We start from the raw sequence: 23346 nt of genomic DNA, 5'->3' as shown, positions 1-23346 counted from the left end.
GACAACATAGAGTTTAAAAATCAGCTTGTTTGTCGACATGTGGTTTATAAGGAATATCTCCCCAAATAACAGTGTATTAGTCCACATTAGGTAATATGGGGTCGTTGACCCCAGAGGTGAACTGTCATAGTCACAAGATCAACAGTCCGGACTTGCAGGTTTCTCCCTGTTAGCTTAGCTGCCGACTTACGCTGTAAAAATCGTTTCGTGGAGAACCTTAGTCCAACTGTTATGAGAGGAGTACTGCAAGATACGTTTGGAGTAGAGAAACATCCGGGTCTAGCTAAGAGAGGAGAGTTTAATTAATTATAGGGACGGGAAAACCTAAATAGGTAACTGTACACCTATATTCAGGACACGTGCGAGTCTTGTGATCCTGTCCATAGTTTTGTTGCGAGCTCCTTACTGGTTTTGTACCCTTAAGGTAAGTCAAACCTATTTAAACGTTCATACCATTGCAATGCGAGTTATATACTAGTGGTCAACGTTGCTTTTTAGAAACGTTGTGACTTAGGTTAAAATTGCTTCTATTATGCAATTCAGACCCTGTTACATAAAAATGTAAACTTTCTTATCAGTCGAAGTGAAGTAACTGATTAACGTTACATGTATGTAGTCATGAGACCCACAGAACAGATATTCAAGTTGTGGCCAGTAAACATTGTTATAAGCATTAGTACTTGTTATAAACCTTCTTGTTATACTCAAGTTGTGGCCAGTGAGAATGTTGTATATTCATCTTAAGTACAGCCAGTAACATTACGTACCTATCAGACTGAGGCAGTTGTCGTGCCTTTTAATTTGCTCAAGGTGCCAATGTACTTGATCATGGGACCCCAATTTTAGCAACCCCAATGCAGCTCCAACCAGGAGCCCTTCCCCAGATTTGAACCAGGTTCTCCCAGTTACCAACTAATAAGAACCAGGAGGTCAACTCTGAGGCTGCTACCAGTTTTATGGAGATAATGTTACAGGGACATCCCTTTTATATATAGTGCCTTAATTTCAGAGAGCGTGGTACTGAAAAGGAAGAACAGCCATGAACCTGTTGCAGCTGTTCCGTTCAGAGGGTTACCCCCTGTACGTTCTGTGTGTTCTGCTGGTCACATATCTGCTGAACCAGTTAGACCGGTACATCCTGGCCACCACCAGCGCACCCATGGCACAGGACATCCACTTCGGAGACATGGGATGTCTGGAAAATAGTACTGTCACCTTTACTGGGAACGTCACTTGCAAGAAAGTGGAACATGAGTTCAGGTAATTTGTATTTGGTTACCTCTGCTTTAAGTTTCCTTCCTTTTGAGATAAGTTAAGCAAGTAGCCTGGATGCTACTGTTTCCAGCTACTTAGGACCTACACAGGCCAATTCGTCAGCTCTAGGGCCAACAAGCAACCAAGGAAATTCTATTACAAGCCCCCTGAGTTACACCCTGAAAAAAGATATTAGATAAATCATAAATATTGTTGGGCTGGCATCCAGGCTAGTACAAGTTGCAGTCGCAGTGTACATTTATTTACCTGTATATGTAAGTACCAGGGAAGCAGGGCATCCTGTTTAATTTGTGTCCCCTGTAAAAGGAGGGCGCCTAGGTTCTTACATGTAGTGTAGGGCGTCCAGAAGATACCCTGCTAGCTAATAGAATTTTAGGACCACAGGAAGAATAGCTACATTCATATTGTAAGCTAATTGTGGATCCCAAAGAAAGTCAAAGTCCAGCATGTAACTGAATGCAGGAAAGGTCTGTCCATTATTTTAAAATTGACATATCTTTTCTATTGCCATTTCCCCCAGCTGCACCAATCTGACCAACCCTAACGGTACCCAGTACTGTCTGTGGGACTATAACGGCAGTGGTGAACAGTATCAGGTGCTGGTGGGACCGGCCTTCACTATAGTTTACACCATCACTGGGGTGATACTGGGCTTCATAGCTGACATCTGGAACAGGTGAACAGCTCATCATTACTCTCTAAGCAGAGGTTAGGGTCCAACTAGTTTAAGACGTCTAGATTTTTGGCTTTGTTGGGTTTTCTTTTTTTTGTTTGGCTGGCATACAAAAAAATGACAAAATAGAAAAGCCCCCAAAAACTCCTAAAAAGACGTCACACCAAGCTGAAACCTGACCTCTGCTTGGAGAGTAGCTAATCATGTTTTCAGGCTTATATTTGATAGATGTAGGAATTCAACTGCCATGATCATGAGGTTACTGTGAACTATTATGACCTGATGTTTGTACATGTAAATTAGCATCCATTAACATGTACAATATGGCCCTAGCCTGACTAAATCATTCTTCTAGCAGCCCTTCCAAGTTGGTCAGGCCCAATCAGGCCCTGACAGCGATGTGTAACAGTGTAAGGCTAGGACCCCATCTTAAATACTGAAATTGCAGAAATGTTCGCAGTGGTTTTATGTTCGCGGTTTTCGCGTTGAACTTGCAGCGTGAATTTTTTTCCTACCGTGAAGTAAAAACCATGCGAACTTAAATGCATTTACAGTATTACTGACCATCTTCTTTAGATATCTCTGTAAGAAGGATGGCCTCACCTTTATTTGGTGCTAAATCTCTGTCCTTACTAGTACCTTTTTTTTTGCAGGAAATACATTCTGGTTGTATGTCTGATGCTCTGGAGTGGAGTGACCATACTTACAGGGTTTGCTCAGGAGTATTGGCATGTTGTGCTGTTGAGATTTGCACTGGGAATAGGGTAGGTGCTGTGGATAGTGGTTTTTGATAGATAAGAAGATAGTGTTTTATGCTTTGCCATGTCTGCTCTCTCTGAGTACATTTTCTTGTTTTTCTAAAATCTTTCTTTAATTTTCTTTTTCTTTATAAGTATAACATGCAAGGCTGCCATGATTATGATAGCTACGTACAAAGAGTTTGTCACATATACATACAGTCTTGTTTCAACTTTCTCTGTAAGATGTTAACATTAGTATTTGGAGTTCACAGTGTGATATAATGAACTGTACACTTTTTAAAACATCTGTAGTGCCACTAACTGATATTTCCTTCCTCTCCACATCAACAGGCAGGCGGGATGCACACCTTTTGCTGCCAGTATCATTGCAGACTACTTCCCTGCGGTGAGATAAACATGGAGGGTTTTCATATGCCTGGTCTTATGTTATAAAAACACCCAAGAACTGACATAACTGTTGCATGAACAAAAATAGATACAGGAGACTGGTTACTCTTGTAAGTGTACATTCAGCAGGTTCAACTACAATCAGCAGCACATTTCAGTAACAAAGGGTCTATGTTCTTGCTATACCATAGTTAAACTTAAAAGCATTTGAACTTTTTCATTCACAAATTGCTCTGTTGTTTAAATCTTTTTTGCTGTATGATTTCCCATCCTCTGTGTAGGAAATACGAGGGTCTGCTATGGGGTTTTACAACTGGGGCATCTACACAGGATACAGCCTTTCCTATGCTATAGGGAACTACATCACAAAGGCTAACATCAATGGACAGGTTTGTAACATTACATGTAGATTTCTAACAAACATTATCGCACAAAAGACTCTACTACTAGTAACTACAGCCTCTTTAAAGACTTTTCAAAAGTAGTTGGAAAGGTATGTGCATGTGGATTACAAACAAACCATATCACACAAAGACTGCAACAAATGTAACTTTTCAAAGAGGAGATAGCTTGTCAAACATTTTAGTGTTGATTTAGAAATGAAGTCTCAGGTTGATTGAAAAAAATCCATCTTCCATGTAAAAGATGTTCAAATGCTTGACCCTCTATCCCTAGGCCTTTTAGTTCTTAAAAAACAAATTTAAGGTAAGATTTCTTCCGCAGGGCTGGAGATGGGCCTACTATATCTCAGGGATCCCAGGTTTTGTAGTGGGCCTGTTGATCCTACTGTCTGTCAAGGAGCCAGAGAGAAGGATGACTGACAAGGAGAAGGATGACAAGAGCTACGACCTGACTCCCCTGAGGAAGCTGAGGACCATCCTGAGATCGTTCCTCAACCCCTCATTGATGATGCTGATAATTGCTGGGTCAGTCAGGAATGCAGGTACGAAAAGCTTTACTCACATCTTTGCACAATTTATATGTAGTTTCTGCATTCTGTATTGTTCAATTAGTATAACTGCCATTTGATGAACATGCCATGCTCCAACTGTGTAAAGAGTATGCCAGATGATGCTGTGTGTCTGTACCTGTATACATGTTATAGTATAATTATACATGTACACCATTCTCAAAGATAGCAGCTGGTTATACAAAATTACCCTGACAGTCTGAAGGACCTATCACACCTAACCTTTGCACATCTAGCTGCAAGCTTTGTCTAAAGGCATCTAGTGATGATGCCCCTCCTGCCCTTGATGGCAAGGAGTTGCACTCTATGATATACTGTTCATATGATGATGATTGACATACATGTTACATAACAGTTCCACAGATACAGCAGCAGCTGGTCATATCGCATGTACACCAAATGTCCTGTCGCTGTCACCTACATGGTAGCCAGCTTGACTTAACCTGTGTTTACAAAAAAATAAACACAATTATACTACATGTTTATCACAATGTTTTTTCTAACGCAGCACAATTCTTTTCCTTTCCAGCTGGGTATATCTGGGGTAACAACACCCAGCTGTTCTTTGATTACTACTACAAAGACTCCCAGGTGGGGTTGTGGATGTCCTGGGTGCCGCTGTTTAGTGGTTGTTTTGGCGTGTTGTTCGGGGGGTTCATCTCGGACAGGGTGGTGAAACGTGTGGGACCCCAGGGGAGGATCTGGGTGCTGGTCCTGAGTCAGGTATAGGGAAATTTGACATCTTGGTGTTATGAATATTTTTCTTCTGTAACATTTGTCTATACAACATATCTAGAGTATTCATGATCAGTCGGGTAAGGATCAGGTGTTTCACTTGAAAGTTTGCTAGCAGTCTTTCTGGATCAAAGGTGTATTGTATTTTCCAACACCAAAAATTGTACTTACCCAAATTTTCGACTGACTGACTCCAGTCTTTGTCAAGGAATGAGCAATTCACAGATTCTGTGACGTCATGTTATGCAGATAGGACAGTGGATCGTGAGTTGCTGAAAGTCTATGGCACCCCCTGTCTCTGTTGAGGGATGGTTGTAGAGCCCTGATGTAGATGGCATCTTTAATTCCTCTTACCATAGACTTTCTGCAACTTTAGCGAGTCATGTGTCCTCTCTGCATAATGTGATTCAAGTTAATCTATTCAATACAATACTGTCTAACTCTGTTCTCCCCCACAGTTATGTGCAGCTCCGTTTGCAGCCATGGCCCTGTACCTGAAGCCTCCATACGCCTTCCTGGCCCTCATCCCCTCCAACATCATTGGTGAGATGTGGGTCGGTGTGACGCTGGCTGTCGTAGTAGAGCTCGTACCGTCCTACATCCGTACGTCCACCGTTGCCGTGTACCTGTTCATCAGTACCAACATCGGAGGGAATTCCCCACTGCTCGTCACGCCGCTGAGGAAAGCAACAAGCTTTAGAACAGCGCTGACAATCTTGTTCCCAGGGTTGTATGTGGCAGGTACGTGGGTGCTTGTTCCCAATATTGACACCAACTTGACAGTTGCCCTGGCCATCTATTTGAGTATGAAATCAACATTTCTTTACACCTGGGTTGTACATTTTTCATTGTCCTCACAATGCAACTTCCCTTTCATGGAAACTCCCTAGACCTTCTCCAATTTTTACAGCAAAATAGCTTGACTCTGGAAGTTGAATTTTAGAACATGCCCCCCCTCTTGCAGGTCTTTAGACTAACCTTTGTGTGCCTCAGGCAATGAACAATCATGTTATGTAGGTGTGCATTTGAATCGTAGATATGGGACAATAGATAGAAAAGCGCCTAAACATTAGAAATTCCACCAATAATTGTAAAAGTCTCATCCCAAATTACTACCTAGTCTTTTAGAATGGTTGTCGTTTATTTAGCAGAAAATTCCATATGTTGTACCTTGTACAATTGTTGTTTATCTCTCCATGAAGCTCATGATAGAATACTCTATATCACAGGTTCGTTGCTGTTCGTGTTGACCTTGCTGGTTCTGCGGAGGGACATCAAGAAGGTCAAACAGGAGGAGGAGGAGAGACAGCTGTTGCTGAACCAGGGTGAAGACCCAGAGGAGTCTGGGAAGTCTTACGGAGCACAGCGCACATGAATAGTCTAGTGATGAAGCTGCTTAAGCCCCCTCTCACTTGACCCGTGACACGTTGGCGACCTCACTGCGACCGAGCGATATGACACCGTGCTAAACGAATTTCATCGATAAAAAACAAATCTTTTTACGCTTTGTGTGATTTGTTGTCTTTTCTAGTCATACTTGTACCATGGTATTCCCATTGTCACATAAAGTCAAGGCTAAATCAAATTCAATCTAGGACGCAGCGAGGTCGCAAACGCGTCGCGGGTCCAGTGAGAAGGGGGCTTTAATATATAGCTAGTACAGTGGTTCATATAATCCTAATATGAATCATTATTGTGACGATTGCTTCAAACTTCAATGCTCTGTAATGAACAAAAATCATTTCCCTGAATTGAAGTATTCTCGTATGAACACGTAAGTTACTAAGACTAGTAAGAGCTCTGGTGTAAATGTTGATAATACAATGGAGAGTTCAAGCTATTTTTCTCTAATTTTATTTTCATATGCATTATTACAAGATACACATTACCTATATGTTACATTACAAAGCATCCCAGTTATTGAGAACAGAAGAAATTATATGTAGGGTATGTTTTGTTGCTCTGTAAGTGGAAGTGGAAGCTCTTTAAAAATGCCTCTAACTCTCAAACATTATGTTTGATGTAAGTTATCTTTCAAAGCAACTACTATATACTTGGGTGACTGAAGAAAAAAAACTTACTAGTTAGTTGTTAAACAATGTATAACCACGTAAATTTAGGTGGGGAGTTGCATTACATATAAAACTTTGCTTACCCACCGACATTTTAGCAAAGTATATGTGGCCTCCACCTGTCAATATCGACTATGGTAGAATTTCCAAATGCAGACACAACAAATTGTAAAATTCAACAATTGCTATTAGAAAAAGAAGCATTGCTTCCCAGTACCATTTGGTATAAAGAATGGAAGTCCAGGTTCTGTAAATCAACTTATAATTTTCAACTGATATTGAAAAAAAAGAGACGATGTGAAAAATAAATACATCATGACAACAATCTTTAGTGGCTGTGTGTCTAAATGCATTATAGATCATTATACCGTATGTTGACAAAAGTTCGACAGAGTTACTATGCTGGATTGTGTTGATATTTGGTACATGTACATGTATGTGGGTATGTGTTGTGACCCAAAAGACGCTCATAATTTTTTTGTCTCCTGGTGGGTTTCCTTGGTACTGTAGCAGAACTTTTGGTCTTTATCTGATTTTCTCAACATCGATTTGATTTGATTTTATTATAATTGCAACAGTAAACGTGAGACACAGGCAGCTATTGCTGATGTCGTGACCCTCACACATAATATACCCGTTTTTACACTTGGATGGAGTGAGGTTAAGTACCTTTTTCCCAAGGGCATAAGATCGGTGGCGTCAGGGGATTCGAACCCGGGACCGCTGGGTTCTGGACCGAAAACCATGCCGTTACGCCACACGACCCCTGAACATGCTAAAGTCTTGATTTTTTTCTGTTCCCAAATGATTTTGGTAAGAGGGTAGGCTTTGCCCTTTAGCTCCATTTTGTGGATTCAGCATTGTCAGCTGGTGATAACGAAGAAAACTGTATAAGCATAATAAAAGCTCATCTAACCCAGTCCTGACGGAACACCTGCGTAAAAATCACGTGTCCAAGGCATTTGGGTGATTCAATTCTTTGAGTTGGAGAATAGTTTATTTCTCATTAAGAAAATTGCATGTTATATTTTCAAACAAATTCAAAACTACCCAATAAGACCACTCAGGGACCTGACTAAATTTGGTCTGTGTGGACAGGTGGTTATTATAGACGAGATATTCTAAATGTTTGTGTCAATGACTCAATGAGAAAAATTGTCTAAGGGACCACCAATAAGTTGTCAACACTTGAAAGTTCATCTGTGTTGGTAGAAGTCATTCTGAATGGATTTTAAACTGTAAATGCCAACACAAAAATTGGACTTACCCAAATTTTCGACTGATCAGCTCCAGTCTTTGTCAAGGAGTGAGCAATCCACTGCTTCTGTGACGTCACGTTATGCAGATGAGACACGTGACTCGGAGAGCAGTGGATCATAGGTTGCAGAAAGTCTATGGGTAAGTCCAATTTTTGTGTTGGCATTTACAGTTTAAACTCCATTCAGAATAAGTTGTCAAATTGATGGTTCTTGTGTAGACGTCGTCAATGCTACTTGTACAGGTTTCACTATACTTGTAAAAAAATGATGTAACATCCATTAACATTAATCCGCCGGGTTACATAAATCTGCCACTTTGGAAAACGGGGTTTGAGATTCTACAGTGCAGCACCCCCAGGTATGCACAGTTTGTATCAAGAATGTCATTGCCTATAACCTCTCTTGTTTGGATATACGGGAGTGCATTATGTTGGGGGACGTTGGTTTGGAGATCTGTTTTGACATATCTTTTCAGGGTGGGGGTATTATGTACCCTGGTATGTTACTATAAATGTTAGATAAGTGTACAACTCAAAAACAAACGGACAGACAAATAGCACCTGTAATTGGATAAACTATGTTACCTGGTCCCCTGAGCTAAGGGCCAACCAAATATCACCACGTGTGTTTCCTTGTCCCAGTAGCACAGCACCACCCAATTATCACCTCACATTAGGAACAACCTACCTTGATCGGTATCAGGACAACTCGGACCCTGGGACAACTCGGCCCCTAGCCATTCGGGACAACTCGGCACCAAGCTCAGGACAACTCGGCACCTAGTCCCGAAACTGACATAGATCAGCAAACAGAACAGAATTTTTTTTAAAGGTCTATGTGAGGTATAAAACATATTTATTTGCCAAATATTTCGTCTAAAAAAATTGTGAAACTGACTGTAGGTCACTTCGTCCTGACGCTTTGAATATCAATAAGGAAGTTTTATCATCTTGGTTGTCTCAACGCGTTTTGAAAACCTACAAACTGTTAAAATCTATGTCCAACAAAACATAATGAACTGCTGTACATTTAGTTTCATCGGTAATAAGTTAAAAGCACTTTCATAGCAGAACATAAGCAAAGCGACTTCGTGAAAGAGCGTCGAAAATAACAAACAAAATGGAGTCGCCGCACCGGCCCGCAAAATGTTTTTGACGGTCTTGTAACGTTTGAGACTTACGGAAATATAAAAATGCTTATGTATGGACTGAGTTTTGTTTCTTAAAATATTTATTCCACTTATCAGCCTGTCAGATCGGTAGAATTGTCATTCTTCGAGCCCCAAATACACTTATCATGCACTGAGTAATTGGTGCCGGGTTGTCCTGAGCTTGGCCACTGAATTCAAGTATCGTCATTACGCATGCTAACAGGTCAGGGTATAAATGATTGTAACATAATTTGGAAATCAAGCTATTTTCTCACATTTTTATACAGATATATTACTAACTACTATATTCAGTGAATCACAAGGCTCCCCAGTTCTTTCGAACAGTACGAATAATCGTAAGGCAGGTTTTGTTTCTGCACGTGTAAGCTCCTTGTTCCAAAAATACTTGTTTGATGTGAATCATAGTTCGCAGCAACTGATAAGTATCATTATATTGCGTGGGTGACTTGGGTGAAAATAACAGTTATTATGTCGTTGCCGTTCAGTAATCAGAAAAACCTACACCGTTATAGTGGTGCATGCTATATTTAAAGTGGAGCATGCTATGTACAATTAATTACCGTCCTTCTGTAACATATGTCTATGTCTTACGATCATAAGGTTATACTGAAAATATAGAAGACAATGTGAAAGATAAGAGACAAAGTGACAAATAATAACAGCATGACATAGTCCTGAGTGACAGCACTCTCCAGCGGCTGTGTCTGAATGTATTATGGAATCATTATACTGTATGTTGTTCGAGTCTATGAAATGATTACCTTGCTTTGATTGTGATGTGGATAGGTACTTCGACCCTAATGAGGTGTGTATGTATGTATGTGTGTGTGTGTGTGTGTGTGTGTGTGTGTGTGTGTGTGTGTGTAGGTATCAAAATGAACTTCATGCAACGGCGCGCACTTGCGCAGTGCTTCTTTGAGTTGATCATGATTAAAGTGCAGAGCATGAATGAACTGTTTGAGAGATGTTCAATATCGATTTGCCAGTTCACGTGAACCTTGACGGTGTCCGAACGATGACCAGATCGGCCACGACGCAACCCGGAATCGCTCCAACAGGGTTGTATAGATGTTCGGAATTCGGAACAGGCGGTCGCCTAGGCCATCTTCGTCCTTAATTCTGATGTTATGTACAAGTCTTGACGGAACTATTGCTTGTACCATCTCACAACCCAATTGAGAGAAACTGTGACAATTGTCAGGTGCATTATTAGCCATATGTCGTGATGAAGAACAGCAATCTTATCATGACTGAAGTAGCAAAATGTAGGAAACAAATTACAGGAAATGTGTACGTATATTAATTTAACATCCTGATGATTTTAGTAATAAACACAGTTACAACTCTGCAATTTCATATTGTTACACATGCACAGTGCAAGGCGGAGACAACGTTCGACATGTCATGATAGAAGAACTACAATTGATCCGTAAAATATGTATGTGTTGTACTATTCACATCTATTTCACGAGGATTGGGATAAAAGCAATATTGCTTATCGAGGCGCTCTCCTCTTAAATACGGAAATAGAATCAACAATATAACGTAACAACGTAACGATACAACTAAGTTATTTTTAGCTGGGAACCTTAGAAGGTAATTTTGATGAGACCAGATTTTACCACATCGAGATTTGCGTTTTCCACAATTTGCAGGAGGAACTTGGAAATTAAGGACGTGAAGCCATCGTCTAACCATAGCAAGTAGGGTGTGGTCATCCCGGACACGCCCAAGTTGCGACCAACAAACCAACCCTATTGTTATAGTATATGATGCGGTCAGCACATATAGTATTCTTAAGATATGACCAATCCGTTTGCAATAACTTGATGACAATGCTGTAAGTCACACAGTAGTCTATCATCGTGTGGTGAATTCGCCTTAACGTCTGAAACTAGTCTTTTGTAACTGACCCCTGTGTGATGTGACATACAGGCACTCGAGAGTGATGGTGACTATATCATACTGTATCTATATCTATATTTTTCGTCTTCTGTGTTTTACTATCAGCTTATCATTGTTGAGGAAAGTAAAATTGCAAAAAACGTTGACTTCCAATAACAAAATGCACATCGTGCATCAAGACACTAAAAGCTAACAACATAGAAACTGTTATTTTCAGTCATCCAAGCAATATAATGGTACAATATGTACTTATAATGAAACGATAATCTACATCAAACATAGTCGTTGTTAGTTATTTTTGGAGCAAAGAGCTTACACACAAAGAGCAAGAAAACTTTAATTCTTTATTTGTTCTGTTCTCAAAAACATGATAAACTTGGTACATCTATACAATATACAAACATAGTATTTAGTAACCAAGGCTCTTTTTTTAATTAGAGCAAAATAGCTTACCCTTCTAACTATGTTACAAACATCTAATCCTGACCCTTTGGCACGTGTAATGAGACCACTTGAATTCAGCTGTAAATGTTTTTCTTTTCATAACGGAGCATTTCCTTTTCCCTAGTTTTACAATAAAGACTCATATTATTTGAAGCATTCCAACCAAATACTAGCAATGTTCGGCATCATATATATTGGACTGTTCGCTAACGCTGTGCTCCGTAAGACTTCCCAGACTGCTCTGGTACCGGTCCTTCACCCTCGTTCAGCAACAGCTGCATTTTCTCCTCCTCTTGTTGGACCTTCTTAAGGTCCCTCCGCAGAACCAGCAAGGTCAACACGAACAGCAACGAACCTGTGACGTATAAAGTATCTCATCATGTGGTCCAAGGAGATTTCATGTATTAATGTTCAAACACTTACGTCGTTGCACAACAAATAACTGTACAAGGTACAACGTAATGGCGTCTTCTGCTACATAACAACAATCATGTAACTAATGTTATACGTTACAAAATGTAGTATTTGGGATGAGCATGTGCTTTTATAATCATTGCTGAAAGTTGTAGCAATTACAATTCGCATTTTCTACATACACTATCCTACAGGTATATGTAAAATTCCAATGGACAGAAACACAACATAAATGTCCGCTACCTAATACATACCAAGGAGACAGAGAGGAATATTCTATAATTCAACTTGCAGTTGCTATTTTGTTGTCACAGTAAAAAAAAGTATATTGGAGAGTGGGTTTTTTTTTTGAAATTAAAATTGCATTATGAGCTCGGACAATGTAAAATTTACAAACCTGCGTACATGTACAGGAAAGTTGATTTTATACACATATCGATCGTCAGGGCAACAGTCCTGGTGTCATTACATTGGGTATATACAAGAAGAGTCACAGCACCCACCTGCCACATACAGCCCTGGGAATAAGATTGTCAGAGCTGTTCTCAAGCTTGTTGCTCTCTTCAGCGGCGGTACGAGTAGTGGGGAGTTTCCTCCGATGTTGGTACTGATGAACAGGTACACGGCAACGATAGACGTACGGATGTAGGACGGTACGAGCTCTACTACGACAGCCAGCGTCACACCGACCCACATCTCACCAATGATGTAGGAGGGGATGAGAGCCAGGAAGGCGTATGGAGGCTCCAGGTACAGGGCCATGGTTGCAAACGGGGCTGCACATAACTGTGGGGGAAAATAGAGATAAATATTATCATTCCACAGAGAAAAACAAAACAAATACTATACCTCCATCATTGATCATAAGACATAAATTCTAAAACTTGTCAAGGTTACCTTGAAAATCCAATTCTTTTGATTCAAACGAAGCCAATATTCATACTGAAATAGCCATAGAGCATAACAGCTGAGTTGATGATCATGAACGCTGAACATCCAGCTAATAAGATACGCCAAATGGCAGTCACGCATGTTATCAACTGCCAGACGTTTCACATTTTCAGACAGCATCCACTGTCTCCCGTCTAGTCATTGGCGAAAGGTAGCGGATGCTGTCTGAAACGTCTAATTGTTTTCACATTCTATTGAGTTGCTTGAGTAACTGTCATTTGACATAACAGGTAGGCTTTACAATGATGAAGTACTAGCTAGGTAACTGCATCAGACTTACTCTAAAAAACTCGGAGCACCAAAAATCCATATGCTGTAAAAACAAAACACTTGATGCAGACAAATGTTACAGAAGAAAAGCAATCATAACACCAAGATGTCAAATTTCCTTACCTGACTGAGGACCAGCACCCAGATCCTCCCCTGGGGGCCCACACGTTTCACCACCCTGTCCGAGATGAACCCCCCGAACAGCACGCCGAAACAACCACTAAACAGCGGCACCCAGGACATCCACAACCCCACCTGGGAGTCCTTGTAGTAGTGATCAAAGAACAACTGGGTGTTGTTGCTCCAGATATACCCAGCTGGAGAGGAAAAGATAAATGTTGGTAATGTAGAAAAACATTGTGATATATGATTGTGAATATTTAAAGTGTTTCTTTGCTAACTCAGAGATTAATTCAAACTGGCTACCGTGTATGGAGATTTCATCATTTTGTAAATTGATGACAGAGTAGCATTAGTGTCAGGTTGGCAGTCATTACAATTGAGCAACACAGACGCAGAGAATAAAACTCTACAATAAATGAATGGTCGGAAAGTGTGCAGCTAATTCTCGTACCTGCATTCCTGACTGACCCAGCAATTATCAGCATCATCAGTGAAGGGTTTAGAATGGATCTCAGGATGGTCATCAGTCTTCTCAGTGGGGACGGGTCGTAACTTTTGCTGTCCTTAATCTCCTTGGCTGTCTCCCTTCTCTCTGGTTCTTTGACTGTCAACAGAATCAGCAGACCCAGTGGGAAACCTGGGATTCCTGAGATAAAGTAGGCCCATCTCCAGCCCTGAGGAAGAAAAGAATACGTTTAATCTGCCATTCCTCGAGGAAGGGTCAGGGCTTTTGATGGTTGGAAGTCAGATCCTCAAGAGCTAGGAAGTGGTCCTAGATAGGGAACATTCAAAGGAAGTCACCATGCAGCATTACACACCAGACCCTAACGTGGTGGCCAAAAATTAGCTGGAGAAGGGACAAGGAAGAGGCGATGAGGAGTATAAGCAACAGATGGAATGGCCTAAGAAAGAAGGCCCAGAGACTAGCGCAATGGAGGAACATCATGACCAGTGGTCGCCTATGGGCCGACTAAGTAAATACTAGTACACATGGTCAATTTTAAAATCAACACTCTTCATGTTAAGATTCATTCAAACAAAATACGATCATATCCCATAATTTGACCAGCTAACCCATTCGACAAGTCTTTGATAAGGTTCATGAAACTTTTGTGTGCTTGTTACTTATCCAAATGTAACGTTACAAACCTGTCCATTGATGTTAGCCTTTGTGACGTAGTTCCCTATGGCATAGGCAAGGCTGTACCCTACGTAGATGCCCCAGTTGAAAAACCCCATAGCAGAGCCTCTCGTTTCCTAGACACAAGACGGGAAATCAGATAGTAAGATTAGAACTCTATATTGGGAAAAAGCAGCAAAAACATTGTGCATGTTAAACAATCAAGCCCTTTGATAGAGAGAGTCTCCTTTATATACTGTCAGTTGATGTTCATTTTTTCCCCAAATGTACTGGGTAGACAGTCTCCTGACATAGATTTTGGTTCAGTTTCCTTATCTAACCTATATATGCATGGCAGTATAAACTTGGGTGTTCTGATTATACATTGTACAAGACCTATCAAAACTACATCTTCTATTCACCTCAGAGAAGTAGTCTGCAATGATACTGGCAGCGAAAGGTATGCAGCCCGCCTCCCTGGTGATGCGGAAGGAAGAAAATATCAGTTTGTGGCACTAGAGATGTTTTCAAATATACACTGTACGTATCACTATAATTTCAAAAGATAAACAAGAAAATACACTCAAAGAGAGAGCCATAAGGTTGGAGAGGGTGAACATGGCAAAGCAACACAATTTCCTTTTCTCCAAAAATAATGTCCAAAGTACTTAGTACTTACCCCATCCCCAGAGCAAATCTCAACAGCACAACATGCCAGTACTCTTGAGCAAAGCCTGTAAGTATGGTCGCCCCACTCCAGAACATCAGACACACCACTAGAATGTATTTCCTGCCAAAGAACAGAGAAGGACACTGGGATCTAGCTCCTGATCTATCCAGAACACGCCCTATTCAGGATACGTCGCGATCCAGACACAAACTAGATATCCAGGAGAGGATTTTCTGACAACAAAAATAACATGCAAATAGTCTACGACTCCTAAAACAGGATCTAGGGAGCTCCTTCCAAAGTACACGTTCTGGATAAACAGTTGCTTATCCAGGATCCTGCTGAAGACCGGGATGTTCTCGATAACCAAAACGAGTCGTTTTGCTCACGCACGACCTGTAGTGGATATTCAGGATGTGACTCGGAGCGTATACTTGATAAGAGCGTGTTCTGGATGTAACAGCCTCAGAGAGACGTGTGTCCACCCTTCTTTAAAATAAACTTTAAGACATTTGAATTTTGATTCCAAGAAGGTCACTCACTTAAGATGAGGTCATATACTTGTGATCGCATTTAGGAATTGTAAGATACATTTAGTTACTAGAAATCTCGTACTCATAGCAGTTGTACTTCTACATGTGTTAAGAAGCTAACCTTAAAAAGACATAATCAGCTGTTCACCTGCTCCAGATATCAGCTATGAATCCCAGTACCACACCAGTGATCGTGTACACCACAGTGAAAGCCGGTCCCACTAGGATTTGATACTGTACACCACTGCCGTTATAGTCCCACAGACAGTACCGGGTACCGTTAGGGTTGGTCAGATTGGTGCAGCTGGGGAAAAATGGTAACAGGAAAGATGTCTTTATCATTAATGTGTTATTGTAAAATTATGAATATGAGTACTGTACATTAAGTAACCCGATCTATCATTTTCATAAAAAGACTGTTACCCGTTGCCACATACAGTAGAGGATGGCTGTTTTACACATTTTACATTGAGCTAATAACCTACGGTAAATGCTGGCACACCATAATGTTATACTTACTTGGAGATTGTTTGAAACAATCTTGAGATTTTTAAAAACGATCTTGACATAGTTCGAAGCGATCTTGAGATTTTCCAGAAAATCTTGAGATTTGGTGAAAAAATCTGAACATTTTTCGACATTCAGCGACGCGTGACGACTCCTGCTGGGGGTCATTGTGATCCGTAAAGTGACATGGACGTTTTTCACAAAGCCTAAGTATCAAATTTGTAAATACAAGCTGTAAAAGTTAGAAGCATTTGTCCAAAGTCCAACGTTTTGTCCAAAATTAGTCTAGACGATGTTTCATATGTCCTTTTGACTCAATTGCAGATTCTTTCTGTCCAAACCAAATAACCATTACTTCCAAGCTACCTGGTTTCTTATCCTTTAAGTATTTTCCCAAAATCTTATATGATTTTTTTTACATTATCCTCACTATTTTGGGCCAGCTATAGCTATTTCGCAATATAACTGTGTACAGATATCCATGCACTTTGAAAAAAACCCTCAAATACAGGTAACATGAAATGTGCAACTGTCACAAATCCAAAGTACTAATACCTGTCTTCAGACACCAATCCCTTGCATGTGATGTTCCCAAGAAAGATGACAGCATTGTTGTCCAGACATCCCTTCTCTCCGAAGTGGATATCTTGTGCCATGGGTGCGCTGGTGGTGGCCAGGATGTAACGGTCTAACTGGTCTAATAGATATGTGACCAGCAGAACACACAGAACGTACAGGGGGTAGCCCTCTGAACGGAACAGCTGCAACAGATTCATGACTGTCCTTCCTTTTTCCAGTGCCACCCTCTCTGAGCTGAAATTAAGACGCATATATACAAAAACATGGTCGGGTCTTATGGCAAATTAAAAGTGTGTGTTAGTCACATTGTATACTGATAAAGTTTACAAGTTGTATGTAACAGCGTCTCGCATGCACAATCAAAACATTTCATCTGGTTACACGTTTCTAGAATGCAAAATTATGTTGACCATATAACAAGGGTATGCACGCACGGTTCAAGAGGTTAATCTTACTCGTACTTTTAGGGATAGAAAACTGTTAACCGGTTGTCAGAAGCTGGGAACCTATGGGCAGGATCACAATATAATTACAGCTGTTCTATATACAATAGTACCTGGTTTTATTTTACCTGCACCTCAAGTCGGTTGGGATATCCCTGTGGCTCAACTTGTAATGGCCTCGCAGTTGATTTCAATTACATGTAGTTGGTAACTGGGTTCAAGTACCGGGGTCAGGACATCTCGGTTGGGGCTGCACCGTCTTCCAGGCGAGACGTAAAATTGGAGTCCCGTGTTCGAGAGGTTTCCTCGCGCACGTTAAACTTGAAGGGGAAGGGCTAGCAACCCATCCCTGTCAAAATACATCATGCAACTGAAACAGCAAAAGAAACTACAAGGGTCTGGACGAACTCAAGTCGGTTTTCTCGTCCTAAACTTTCTTCTCTTATAACAGGTAATCCGGATCTTGCTCTACTCAAAACTTATCGATCGTCAAGTATAATCCTCTCATACCAGTTGTCCTAATACAGGCTGAATGTGGTACGATTTTACAGCGCGGCGCCCGCCGGCAGCTAAGACAACATCGGAAAAACCTGTTGGACAGGAACGACCAACGCATTTGGTTAAGCCATGCAAAAACAATCACTTCGAAACACATTTACCTACATTTCAAACCTCAAGTCTCTACCCCTACTACAACGCTGCATTTGTGAAGTTTGCATGTGTTCAGATAGTGGGAGGTCAGCTCCGGCATTTTCAAGAGCTACAGCCAGAAGATTGAAATGACGTCAGGATTTCACCCCCTGCCCTAGTGGGTCGGTCCAGCCAGTGAGAAAGCAGGTCCATCTCATTTGGGGGTCAGTTACAGGTGAAAACATGACAAAGGTCATATATTTTAAATTGAAGTGGCAAATGATATGTCGACAATTATTACTGAGAAAAATATAATTTTCTTTACTTTCCCATGGGAGCTTTTTGGTGCATTTTCTGCTGCTAGTATCGCGTCATCATGTTTTAGACAAGTTACAGTGTAGTTTGTGCACCATGATTAAACTTTAGCAGTTACTGCATTTCAACAGCAACATGACAAGTCTATATGCTTGTGGGTCACAGTCAGCCATCCGAGATGCTTATAGTGGAATGTGCAGTGCAATGATTGCTCTGGCATGTTGTCTGTCTATTGATAATTATTTTGACCAATTTTCTATTGTTTTTCCACCGACCTATGGAGTCTGGTAGAGGCTAGCCATCAGGAGCCTTCGAAAAACATGTAAATCATAACCCACTTCTGTACATTGATACCATATTAGTTGCCATATTAGTTGATTTATAAATCTGGGGTACAAACTCCCCCCAACACTTTTTCGTGTACCTGTCAACGTCCCTGATGTATCTAAACCAAGCGACCTGGAATTGGGTAGGATGGTAGGTTGGCTAACGCATTTTGTGGGTTCAGCAGTACCACCTTGTATTAATAAGAAAACTGCATGTTATAGTTTCATACGATCAAAACTGCTAAAGAAGACCACTGAGGGACTATGTGGACATGTGGTCACATTAGACAGGATGCTTAATGTTTGTGTCAATGGAAAAAAATTATCTAAGGGACCACTTAAAGTGGTGACATTGGCCAGATGGTAGAGCAAGGAGGTCTATATAACCTCCTTGTGTAGAGGTGGTCTATTGTACAGATTTGACTGTACTTGCAAGAAATGATGTACATGTAGTATAGTGCACAAAGGCAGACACAAGAATGAGTAAAATCAGGTTACTGTTTCCTGGAATGCTTCATTTTTATCATAAACATGGATGTACAAACATACAAGAACTTGTCTTTTTAGTTAAAATAGAATTTTTGCCATTAACTTTTGAACGAGAAGCACTTCCTGCCCTAGGGCCCTTACATGAGAAAGAGACATACAATAGAAAGTAACTTCATTGACTTACATGGAAAGACATCAATGCATGTCAAGTAACTTATGTGACTAATGTCAATACCAGAAATTCAGACAAAATTGTACATGAAATACTGAAAAAATTCAAAAAATTACAGCAGGTCTTAGTTACCGGTAACACATTCCTGCCATAGCTGTAAATACAGATAGAACACTTTTCTGTAGAAGCAGGCATACAGGCTATTGACAATAACTACACCTACTACAGTAGTACTTAACAGAATTCTTAGACTAGGAATCTATAGAGTGACTATTGATAGAAGCGTTTAAGTCCTTAATCCTGAATATGAGTCCAGTCAATAATAAATACAGGGTCAACAGACAATGGAAGCACACGTACAATACCTTACCAAAATTTCTGACAAGCAAACCTATTATAAGAAACACTTCAGCTTAAGATGGCAACACAGATGTTATATAGCATAATTTAGCACCATTTCCAACACCACAACTAAAGATTAATTGTAAAGTATACAATGTCATAATATGACAACATTTTGTTCTTCCACAAGATTTTTAAAAAGCAAGGACGGAAAAAAATTCCATGTTATTTGCCAATGAACATTTACAAGCGCTATAGAAGTTAACATGTTCTGACATGTTGAATGCAACATGTATTAAAATCCCTATCAGTACAGACTATTTCTCTTACAGTTTCCAAAGACTGTACAATGTACAATATCAAAAATCCCTCTTTTATTGAGCTTTGAAAAGGACTTCATTGAAAATACTTCATTCATTTTTGTTTTAAAATGTGGGTTTTGAATAAAGGCACTTCTGAAACATCTGACATTATCATATTTTTCAAGTTTGTCAGTTGTAGGATAGAAATGTCATTCTTTCATACAAGGATCCATCTATTTTCATTGAAACTGATATAGAAAAACTTCCACAAAAGTACGAGACAAATTAAAACTTGGCAATTTTCATCATAGGGAGAAAGAATACTGGAGATATCTAAGCAAGATCACTTTTAGTACTGCCGAAAGTATACAATGTACTCTTTTAATACATGTAGTTAGACTACCATTAATTTAAAATGTCCACAGATTATGGTACTTATGAAATGAACCTGAGTGTTTCCCCTTTGTCATGAAGGCATGAATGAGTGGTTTGTGGAGTTAGTACCAGTCAATGGCAGAGAGTTTAGCCTTAGATCTGGACAAGCTTGTGTCTAGCGTGTTCGCCATCTTTCGTGACCGTCGCTTCATGTCTCTCGCCGCCCTCTCTGCCCTCTCCAACGAACTCCCGAGGTGTAGATGGGACAACTGGTGGGAGGAAGACGGAAAATTAGAAAACATACTTGAAATACATGTACATGATTATACAAAATAGGGGTGGTGTCGTGTTGGCGTAATGGTTAGGGCGTTTGGCCCAGATCCTAGAGGTCCTGGATTTGAATCCCCTGACATGCCACCAATATTGTGCCTCTTAGTCTCAGCGAATGCCTGGCTTGACAATATCATGCATTTTGCAAATGAAAAATTCTGTAGTCATGCACAGATTTGTTTTTAAACATCATACAAAATACAACTTGGCAATGCCCTAGATCTCACCGTCTCATACAATAACTCTTACTGCCTTTTTTAAACACATTCAAAGCACGTCTTTCAGTAAAGTGTAAAATGTGGCAGGAAAATCACATTGCTAACATAAATAAGGAGCTGGGAGAAGTTTGAAATAATACAAAAAGATTCAAAAGAAAACAACTACTGCATTCAAAACGTAGTGGGTTATTCTAGTCATTCAAAGAATGTGCATACCCTAAGCTCGTCGTCTGTTCCCTCTTCTTCCTCGGTCTCCGTGATGCTGTATTTGCGCTGGTAGTACCGTACCCTGCCCCTCCTGGGGCTGACGTACACTACAGGTGAGGGGTAGGGGCTGTACACCACCCCTGGGGAAGGGGCAACCTCCTCGTACTGTAGAGTTCTGAACAAAAAAAGTCCAATACATGTATCATTCAGACATGGATAGAGAGAGAGACAAACAGTGATCATCAGACTTCTCAATTTTAAAACGGATGATAACCCAGCTTTCTATCTATTTGTATTTTTCATCAGGCCTGACTTTTAAAAAGAGACAGGCATGAAACATTAAACTGTACAATGTGTTGGTGTACAATAAAACAAAACTTAGACAAAAAGTTCAAGTTGGGCAAAATGCCAGCTGACACGAGCCTGAAGCAGCCATTGCCATAGCACTTCACTGTGGACTACATAATCATAGTAAAACAGGTACATAGGTATATCTTTCTGTAGTAAAAAATTGTCAACAAGGAAAATTTGCATCCTTGAAATTCTGTAATCATAACTACACACACACAATCAATGCACTACTAACCTGGGTGTTGTAGGCACATATCTGGGAGACACAGGGACGTAGTGAACCACAGGACTAACAGGAGCGGTAGACGAGTTGACAGGGACATATCTGTACTCCACCGGCTCTGGGGGTGGGTGTACGTACTCCCCATGGGTGTGGACCCCGCTTCCACCACACAGCGGACACGGTCCCGCCGTTCGTACGTACGATCCGGCCCTCCTCGGCGTATAACCCAAATCTGAGCGCCCCAGCTCCTTCGGTCGCGTGTCGAGTGGAGATGTGGAGCGGTCCCGCGTCCGACGCGTAGATCGTCTTTCGCTACCTACTGGCGATGGCGTCCGCGTTCTCGAATGTGAAGAACGGAGGTCGCGAGTGTCCATTGGAGAAGTTTCTGTGAATGGAGGGCGACGTCTTGTGGCATATGGCGTGTAGTCCTTACCTATATGATAGAGAGTAAAAACTGCTATTTTATGTAAAAGTTTAAACATTTACAAACGATACTTATGTATTTTGTAAGCCAGGGTGCCATCCTATTTAGTTTACTGGGGCTCCCATTCTCGTAGGATGATTAAATCACACTTATAGTAGCCTGCCAAACATCCGCCAGCCACTGTTACAGCCTCAGAAAGCAGAGTTTGTGTTACACAGACTACCATTCTCGGGTAAGTTTACACATGTAGAAGTCCCGGTAAACTATATAGGACGGCATCCAGGCTAATCAGTTGTTACATATGCAAGTATATCACATCAATCACAATGATAAATGAAACTCTGCATCACAAGAAGTTAGTTTACAAACATGTACATGCATCACAGGCAACAGACAACGAAAAGACACAAAAGTTTTCCACACTTACTTACACTGAAAATCAGAGGGAGAGGACAAGTCTTTGAAGGAGAACTGTAGAACACAGAAAAACAGGCAGAGAGAGGAGAGAGAGAACAGTATTGAGAGAGAGAAGAAAAACTGTATGATGAAAAGATGATGACATTGTACCAAAAAACAACTTGTTAGAAGGAAAGTAGAACATGAAAAACAATCTTGACTGTACAATGATATTCAGTAATCAAAAATACTTTTGATATATAATTTCTAGTAAAATACACAACTGTACAATGTATTTGACTCACACTATTATTTCATTTTATTTCAGAATACCGGTATCATAGATATTTCACAGATTACATTATCCCTAAGTGTCAAATGCTCCCTTGCAGAATTGACAAGAAGTGCAGTTCACCCATTTTGTGCATGACCCAAATTTTTGGACCTAAGATTCCCTTTGGCCTGTTTGTGAATTAGACTGAGGGTAAGTAGAGATTATTGGACTCAATTTCGCTAAGCAACAAGTCTGTATACACAGGCTGAAAGATTAGCGCACAACTTAGTATGGGCCAATCCCTAACACAAAACAGGCATGTGATCTGACTTAGTCAGAGGTGTAAACTACAATTTAAGTAAAGACTACATTTTAAAGCCATGCCAGTTGATGAGACAATAGAGTCTGTAATACTGAGTTCATCTCCCTAAGCTGCGTGTCCAATAAGGCTTTACTTGGTGAAACAGGCTGTGAAAGCTCTGATAGTCTTCTAATATAGCTCTATTGAAAACCAGCCTACCATAGTCCAGGTGGGCTTGAAGTGCTTTCTTGGAAGACTAACCAAGGAGTCAAAAGTTAGTAAAGGTAAAGCAGTCATCCTCAATTGAGGTGAAACATGATGCTTTTTCAAGAAGCTAATACATGTAGCATTGTAATGCAGCTTTGCTACGGCTCGCTTTTTTTGCCAAACACACAGGATCACCCCTACT

At 40.5% G+C, this 23346-nt stretch overlaps 3 protein-coding genes and 1 long non-coding RNA gene across 9 annotated transcripts in view; 1 reads left to right on the top strand and 3 right to left on the bottom strand.

The window, feature by feature from the left end:
* The first annotated feature begins 110 nt into the window (after nt 1-110).
* Nucleotides 111-7198, top strand: LOC136442083 (MFS-type efflux pump MSMEG_3705-like). Its single transcript, XM_066438708.1, has 10 exons — nt 111-424; nt 1010-1260; nt 1796-1951; nt 2602-2712; nt 3040-3094; nt 3378-3485; nt 3820-4039; nt 4596-4789; nt 5260-5542; nt 6031-7198. The coding sequence occupies exons 2-10, from the start codon at nt 1040-1042 to the stop codon at nt 6174-6176; spliced, it is 1494 nt and encodes a 497-aa protein (XP_066294805.1). The 5' UTR covers nt 111-424; nt 1010-1039; the 3' UTR covers nt 6177-7198.
* On the bottom strand, nt 3199-6056 carry LOC136442090 (uncharacterized). Its single transcript, XR_010756959.1, has 2 exons — nt 5972-6056; nt 3199-5597 (listed from the first exon to the last, which is right to left on the bottom strand). It is a non-coding gene; the product is annotated as an uncharacterized lncRNA (long non-coding RNA).
* A 4340-nt stretch (nt 7199-11538) lies between the features above and the next one.
* LOC136442080 (protein spinster homolog 1-like) lies at nt 11539-17840 on the bottom strand. Of its 5 annotated transcripts, none has more exons than XM_066438702.1 (10): nt 17376-17840; nt 16796-17053; nt 15882-16037; nt 15210-15320; nt 14953-15007; nt 14560-14667; nt 13862-14084; nt 13411-13604; nt 12570-12852; nt 11539-12007 (listed from the first exon to the last, which is right to left on the bottom strand). In XM_066438702.1, exons 2-10 carry the CDS (start codon nt 17014-17016, stop codon nt 11859-11861), a joined length of 1500 nt encoding a protein of 499 aa, XP_066294799.1. In that variant the 5' UTR covers nt 17017-17053; nt 17376-17840; the 3' UTR covers nt 11539-11858. The 5 variants fall into 5 exon arrangements, with proteins under 5 accessions (XP_066294799.1, XP_066294798.1, XP_066294800.1 ...); XM_066438701.1 differs by having other exon boundaries at nt 17391-17840; XM_066438703.1 differs by having other exon boundaries at nt 17397-17840.
* Nucleotides 17841-19027: 1187 nt separating this feature from the next.
* The window catches only part of LOC136442068 (microtubule organization protein AKNA-like), a 31713-nt gene continuing 27394 nt past the window's right edge, over nt 19028-23346 (bottom strand). For both annotated transcript variants that reach the window (XM_066438680.1, XM_066438681.1), the window contains 3 exons: nt 21555-21975; nt 20978-21143; nt 19028-20482 (listed from right to left, as the gene is read on the bottom strand). In XM_066438680.1, the coding sequence (XP_066294777.1) occupies nt 20336-20482; nt 20978-21143; nt 21555-21975 (734 nt within the window). In that variant the 3' untranslated portion in view covers nt 19028-20335. The remainder of the gene's footprint in view (nt 20483-20977; nt 21144-21554; nt 21976-23346) is intronic.

This window comes from Branchiostoma lanceolatum, chromosome 9, assembly GCF_035083965.1.
Source record: "Branchiostoma lanceolatum isolate klBraLanc5 chromosome 9, klBraLanc5.hap2, whole genome shotgun sequence".
In the NCBI taxonomy this organism is placed as follows: domain Eukaryota; kingdom Metazoa; phylum Chordata; class Leptocardii; order Amphioxiformes; family Branchiostomatidae; genus Branchiostoma; species Branchiostoma lanceolatum.
The sequence above is the reverse complement of the archived record's forward strand: the minus strand, read 5'-3'. Positions and strand labels throughout refer to the sequence as shown.